Source organism: Mesoplodon bidens (genome assembly GCF_964165515.1).
Source record: "Mesoplodon bidens genome assembly, chromosome: 9".
Taxonomy (NCBI): domain Eukaryota; kingdom Metazoa; phylum Chordata; class Mammalia; order Artiodactyla; family Ziphiidae; genus Mesoplodon; species Mesoplodon bidens.
The window spans coordinates 2,876,631-2,883,278 of NC_138166.1; the positions used below are offsets into that span (position 1 = coordinate 2,876,631).

At 56.9% G+C, this 6,648-nt stretch overlaps 1 protein-coding gene and 1 long non-coding RNA gene across 11 annotated transcripts in view; one reads left to right on the forward strand and one right to left on the reverse strand.

Annotated features, from left to right (window-relative positions):
* The window catches only part of COBL (cordon-bleu WH2 repeat protein), a 239,419-nt gene extending 235,734 nt beyond the window's left edge, over positions 1–3,685 (reverse strand). For 5 of the 10 annotated variants that reach the window (XM_081244510.1, XM_081244501.1, XM_081244502.1 and 2 more), the window contains exon 1: positions 2,652–2,886. In XM_081244510.1, coding sequence (XP_081100636.1) covers positions 2,652–2,692 — 41 coding nt within the window. In that variant the 5' untranslated portion in view covers positions 2,693–2,886. Of the gene's footprint in view, positions 1–2,651; positions 2,888–3,144 lie in introns of those variants that run through there. The other 5 variants (XM_081244511.1, XM_081244509.1, XM_081244504.1 and 2 more) reach the window with 4 other exon arrangements.
* On the forward strand, positions 3,386–4,384 carry LOC308622836. The gene is made up of 2 exons (XR_014016691.1): positions 3,386–3,475; positions 3,678–4,384. It is a non-coding gene; the product is annotated as an uncharacterized lncRNA (long non-coding RNA).
* Positions 4,385–6,648: the final 2,264 nt, after the last annotated feature.

Genomic DNA, 6,648 nt, shown 5'->3' on the forward strand with positions numbered 1-6,648 from the left:
CAGGCAGATTCTTAACCACTGCGCCACCAGGGAAGCCCTGACGGTTAGTTTTTGCATATGTCTTCTTTCCTAAAAGAATACTTACCCCAGACAGTTTTAAGTTCGTCTTAAGTTATGATTTTAATGAAATTACTAAGAAAAACCTATACTTTCAATCCAACTAAAATGTATACTTGTGTTCTCAAGAAAGATAACGAATAACTCTGCGTTAATAATGTAGGCAGACACACGGTGGGTGAGTTTACACTCACTAAGTCCTCCGGCCCTTCAGTAATCCTCAAGAAGGGCTGTCATACACCGTATTTTATAATGTGAAACCTCCTTAATCCACTGTCCCCCATCCAGCCCATTACAAGGAAAAGTGCCAGTTTCAGTGAACGAAAACAAATTTGTTACATCAGTTATCTGCTATCGTGCAGAGAAGCGATAAGTTAGCGAAAGTGGGATTGGATAACCAATCATGGCAGTATCAGAGAAAAACAAATTCCCCGGAGTACGCGGCAAGCACTGCCTTATTCTCAGGCAACACAGGAACCAGTCAGAGAGATGAGACTGTAATTTCGGTGAAGAACCAACAGAAGCTGACTACCACCAATAATGTACCAAAGCCAAAATTTTCACAGCTGTATCTTTCCTTTCTGGTAGGCAACCGATACACCTAAATCATATAAAACATTCAAAAAAACCCAAGACCATTTCTTTCCTCTGATTTGAAGCACGTTGATATTTGCTTGACTTCCCTAAAATGTACTAAAATAAATGACAAATGATACAATAATGGGGAGTAATAGACTTAAAAGCACTATGTCTACATTTCTTGGACAAAGATGTTCAAACAAGCAGATCAGAGGTTCTGGATGTGAGTGTGGGCACAGGACCAAATGCATCAGTAATAACAATCTCAGTTTTGTTACCATATCCACAGCGAAAGTCCTTAGTCTCCCTGGACATGAAGGCCAGCCAGAGCTCTGCAAAGCACTGTGAACCAGACCCAGGGCGACTGCCCTCTCGCTTACACAGTACCAGCCTGGAAAGAGGGCCCAATTCTTAGGGCTCCCCGTTTCACTTCTACAATCAGATTCCTTTCAAGGATCTCACAGATAGTTTTTGGATACCGTTTCACTGGCCTCTTAAATGTTCTCTGCTTCAGATATATTTCTAAGGTAGTTTTGCCAAAAAACGATTCCGTCTCCTTAAACGGGCTCATTAAATAAGCTCCGAAGACGGCAGATTTAGAGGCAATTCTGTTTCACATTTCTCTAAGTCATTTTGCAGTGACCACTGCCATGAAAAAGGATTTCCCACGTGTATTTTCTTTGCGGGAGATTTGTTTATTCAAACGTAATTACATAACCACTAAGCGCCCTGCAAAAAAAAAAAAAAAAAAAAAAAAAAGTTCTTTTTAACATTCCTCAGCCTCGGGATTATTTGATTTGCTAACCTGGCTCACTTTTTCCTGGCATTAAAGGGAGAGTTAAAAAAAAAAAAAAAAAAGCCAGTTTTTGAAAACCTTTTGCGCACTTGGGCAGCACCGCGGCCTATGGGCACACGCGGGCAGGATGAGTCAGTGGGATACACTGCAAAGAAATGAGATTAGTTGGCCCCAAAGCTGCCTCGCTGGAGACCAGTTGCTAGAGGGGAACGTGGGCCCCTTCGGTAAGCAGGTGCAGGGCCCACCCCAGGCACTCATTCCATTTGCAGGACTCATCACACATTTGCTCCAGGCCCGTAAGACAGTTCGCAGGTCCTGGGTGCGCCCCGCGGAGAAGCAAGGCAGCCGCAAGCAGAGCGCGCAACGTTGCAGCGCAGCGGCCGCCAGGCCCCGTGGGGTCGTGCAAGGTTCAAATTCCGCCTCAGGATCCGGTTAAAGAGCAGGCTTGTTTTTCTTGTATTAGGGAAGTCACTCTTTCTGCGAGTAAAATGTGAACGTGACATGCAATCCACACACGCGAGGTGTGGGGATGGAAAACAGACCCCGCGAAAGTTTGGGCAGGGGCACGACCCCGCCAGCCGGGATGGGAGCCCCGACTATACTCCGATGCTGGGGTCCCTGACGCGGGCCCGGCCCGCCCCGCCTGTGCCCTGTGCAGGGGAGCCCCGAAAAGCCAGCCGGGGCGGGGGAGCAGCGGTCAGGAGAACCTCCAGGGCAGTGCCCTCTACACAGCCCTCCCGAGACCGCGGCACCCAGGCGCCTCCGGGGGCCCGGAACCTGTTCCCCTTCCTTTTGGGGGGAAGGTAGAGCGGACGGTGGGGCGGGGTGCCGTGCCGGGTGCGGGGTGACCAGACTGGAACGCGGGCGGGAACCGGGCAAGTCAGTCAGCGACAGGGCTGGGGGCCGGGGCCGAGTCTCCACTGCCTTCCTCCACCCCCCCGCCGGTGAGCCCTCGCGGGTGGCAGAGGAAGGCTTGGGGCTCGGTGGGGCTCTGCCCGCGGGGACCCCCCAAAGGGAGCGCGCCCACAAACGCACCCACGCGAAAAGCTCCCGGGCCTCGGCCTGACACTGTTACCCGGGCAACGACCCGGGAGCACAAAGTACACAACCCCCTTCCCTCGCGGGGCACGGGCCCGCGGGCCGGAGAGGGGCGACCCGTCCCGAGCGCGCGCCGTGCGGGCGCGGGCGTCCGAGCCGAGCGGAGCCCGGAGCCGCTTACCCGGTCGGGGGCTTGGCCGCCGAGGCGCGCGGCGCGTCCATGGAGCCGGCGGGCGGGGAGCGCGGGCGGCGCTCGGGCCCCGCGAGTCAGGCGCTCGCAGCCGCCGCCGCCGCCCTCATTCACTTTTTCCGCGCTGACCCATCGTCCTCCCTCGCGGGCCGGCGGAGGACAGCAGCGGGGCCGGGACGACGGAAGAGGCTGGAACCGACCCGCGCGGGCGGGAGCGCGGGCCGCGCGGGGAGGGGCCGGCGCGGGGCGGGGGCGCCGGGAGTAAGGTGCGCCGCGCCCCCGGGAGCGCCGCCCCCGCCGCCGCCGCGCGCCTCCCGAGCGGCGAACCCGGCCCGCGGCGCGCGTCCGGGACAGGGGCCCGGCGGCACCGGCGCCCGGGGGCGACTCCCGGCCCGCCGCCGCGCCGCCGCCCGCTTCCCCCGGACCTCCGGGCCCCGGGAGCGCGCCGCGCCGCGGCGGGGAGGAGCTGCGGAGGGGGAAGCACCTGGCAGCGGCGGGGCCCGGCTAGGGCGAGGTGGGCGGACCGGCGGGGGGACTGAGGTTGACGATCGAGGAGTGAGTGAGCGGTGCCAGGCTCGCTGCCCTGGAACCCAACAGAACCTCCATCCGGGCTACGGAGCTCCAGTCTCAAAGTGGGTGCCTGACCTGCAGCATCTGGGAGCCGGCTAGAAATGCAGATTCGGGCCCCGCCCCGGCGTCCGGAGCCGGAAGCTGCGGGCGCTGGAGCCGGCCCGGAGGTGCGCCCTGAGCTCGGGTGGACGCGCGCTCGACTTTGCGTAGTTGTTCTCGAGGCGCCGCGGTCGCGCTGCCCCGCGGTGGGTCCGAGTGCTGGCCGCGGGCAGAAATGCCAGCAGAGGTAGCCCGCGGAGGGCCCAGAGCAAGCCAGCCAGAGGCCCCCGATCTGGCGAGCTTCACCCCACATGCCTCCTAACCCACCCCAAAGCCACAAAAGGGATCTGGGCTAGTGCGAAAGTCTGACTAACAGAAATGACTCTTTGCTGTGTTTCCAACGACTAGACTAAAAGGCGAGTAAGTGAGCCTGCAGGGATCGGTGTCGGAGGAGGTGCTGCTTCGGATCTTAAACTTGGATGAGGAATCCCGAGGCCATCTTGAGCCGTCCTCCCGCTTACCCTCCAGCTTTCCCATTAACGAAGAGGGGGCGGGGGGCGGTCTAGACACAGAATGCGAAGTCCTTGCCCAGACCTGAAAGGCCTTAAGTGCTGAGGCCGGGACGCCCACCCAGAAGCCTCTTCCTACCTCTGCTCTCGGCCTCGGAGCCCAGCGCCCTGCGGCTCAGCACCCCCGGCTCTGCCCACCTCAGGTCTCTGCCTGGGATGCTCCGCCACGGGATTGCCCGCCTGCACCGTCCCACCCTGCGGTGCCTGCTCAGATACCGTACCACCTTCCCAGGGAGGCCCTCCCGGAGCCCTCTGTGTGAAAGCACAGACTTAGTATTGCTCCGCTTGTCCTGAGTTCTTTTTCTTCCAAGCATTTATCATTCTGTTTGCATATATATCAACAGTATATATATTTTAGTATATATTTGTTGTTTGCATGTATTTAAATGTTTGTTTATATTTATAAAGCACTGTTTATGCTTGCATTATAAACAAAATGTTGCTTATATATGAATGTATATATAAATTTTGTTTATATAAGTATATAAACAATTATGGGTGCGTACATTATAAATCAGTGCAATATACATATATAAGTACATCTCATATTCAGCATGTTTCTGGCCACCTGTCTCCTGGCCTAGAGTTTGATCTCAGTGAGTGTTGGGCCTTTGTCTGTTTCATGCATCACTGGACCCCCAGTATCTAGGACAGTGCCTGGCAGGTGGAGGGGGTGCTCCATAAAATAACCAGTGCACCGAATGAATGAGTCTCCACGACTCCTTCCCCCTCTAGGTCTGGGGGTCAGGAGTCCCTCCTTGATCTGGACACCACACGGGAAAGCGCAGCCTGGGAGGGGCCAGAGCCGGGAAGTGGACCAAGGATTGTGGCCTGGAGCCTGCTGAGGATACAGGAGGAAGTGCCACTCATGGTTCACAGGTGACTGGAGGGCCTGGGACTGTGGCAGAAGGAGTGGGGGTGAGGAATAGCCCAGTGTCCCCGTGGAGAAGGGGGTCAGAGCAGGTAGCTGTTTCTCAGCCAGACAGTCAACATCCTAGAAAAATTAATAGGTGGAGGCGGTCTCCCACCTCCAGGCTGAGGTTCAAGTCGTTCTCATGGGATAGAGGCCTGGGAGGACCCAGAGGCCTGGACACCTCTGATTCCAGGAGGGCCACCGGGCATCTCAGACCCCGAAACCCAACAGGCACCTCTGTCCAGGAGTGGGGTGGAAGGCAAGGGCTGGGAAGAAATGCCACAAGGAGGCGGGGGTGGGGGTGGGGCGACAAGATCAGACCTGCCACTCCACCGGAATGGTGGGCGGAGCTCCCAAGGTCCTCAGGGGAGAGTTCCAGTGGCAGGCCTGGCAGTCTCCTGGGTCAGCTGTGAAGGAGGGGCACAGAGCCTGGGAGGCAGGAAACCAGTTTCTCTGTTTGCAACCCAAACTTCCCTTACCGTGAGGATCCCTGCAGACTCCCCCCCCCGCCGTGTAGAGGTGTGGTCCCAAACTGTGCAGTTAGATGGACACTTTCCAGTGTCTGCTATGTGCCAGCCATTGTGTGCAGGCTGGAAACAGCTGACCACCTCCCAGATGGAGCCACACCAGGGAAACAGAAGTACCAGGCAGGGGTTTAGCGTTTCCAGCCACAGGGTACCAGCAATAGATAGCTGAGAGCCTGAGGGCGGGGGCTCTGCCGTTTGTGGAGTCCTGAGCGGGACGCTTTCTTGGGTTTGCTTACTGACCTTCTACAGCAAATGCACACCTGCATGCAGGGGCCTGAATTCTGGGGGACAGGGGTTCCCAGCTGCTTCTTACCGACACACTCTTTTAAGTTTCCCTGACTGACTAAACTAGCACTTTTGCAGATATTAACTATCATTAAATGTTCTATTTGGGGTGTTGTAAATACCCAGGGATGTGCTGATACATCTTTTAAAATGGCTCAAAAAAAAAAAAGGCCCCCGTTTGCAGATTTTGTCAACTTTTATCGTGTGAATGCTCCCACCCTGGCCTGCCTCGAGCTACCATCACCCATCACGAGGTCACTGATGGCAGGGTGGGGGCCAGGCTCCCACACACACTGGCAGCTGCCTGTCTCACCTTCCTAAGTGTTGCAGGAAAGCTGAAGCTTTGCCCCTTTCCAGCACCCTCTCTGAGGCCTGGGCACCATGCTTGGGGTCCCTGTGCTGACCGTCACTGGCCCGTCCTGGCCACGGCTCTGGACAGCCGTGATGCAGCTCTTGACCGAAGGAGTGGGTGCGGTCACTGCTGCTGAGAATCAGTGTGAAGCCACCTCAGGGGCTCCCTTTCCTTGCCCTGACCCCAACGCCCCGCTTTGCTGCTCCCTCTCTGCCCAGACCTCCCCTTCCTGCTGGGCAGCAAAGGCCCTCGGCACTGCACTCAGCCTGTGCACTCAGCCCCCGCCTCCAGGTGGGGTCCCTGCAACGCCCAGAGACCCTCCAGCTACCCAGCATGCATCCGAGGAAAAGGAGGGGAGGAATGTACGTGACACACACACACACACCCCCCAGGCAAGTCAGCTTAGAGCAGGGCTTCCCAAACTTGAGTACACGCAAGACACTCTGGGGCTCTTGTTGAAATGCAGCTCTTGGTCCAGTGGCTCCAGGGCTGTGGGACCTGAGAGTCTGCATTTCTGACAAGCTCCCAGTGAGGCAGGGAAGCTAGGGTTTGGGCGCAAACACCCTAGCCTCAGGTCTGATTCTCCACTCGCTAACAGAACTACTAAGAGTGAGATCTTCTCCTTTCTAAGGTTTAGTTTCCTCCTCTGAAATATAAGAATCATCAGAGGGCTTCCCTGGTGGCACAGTGGTTGAGAATCTGCCTGCCAATGCAGGGGACACGGGTTCGAGCC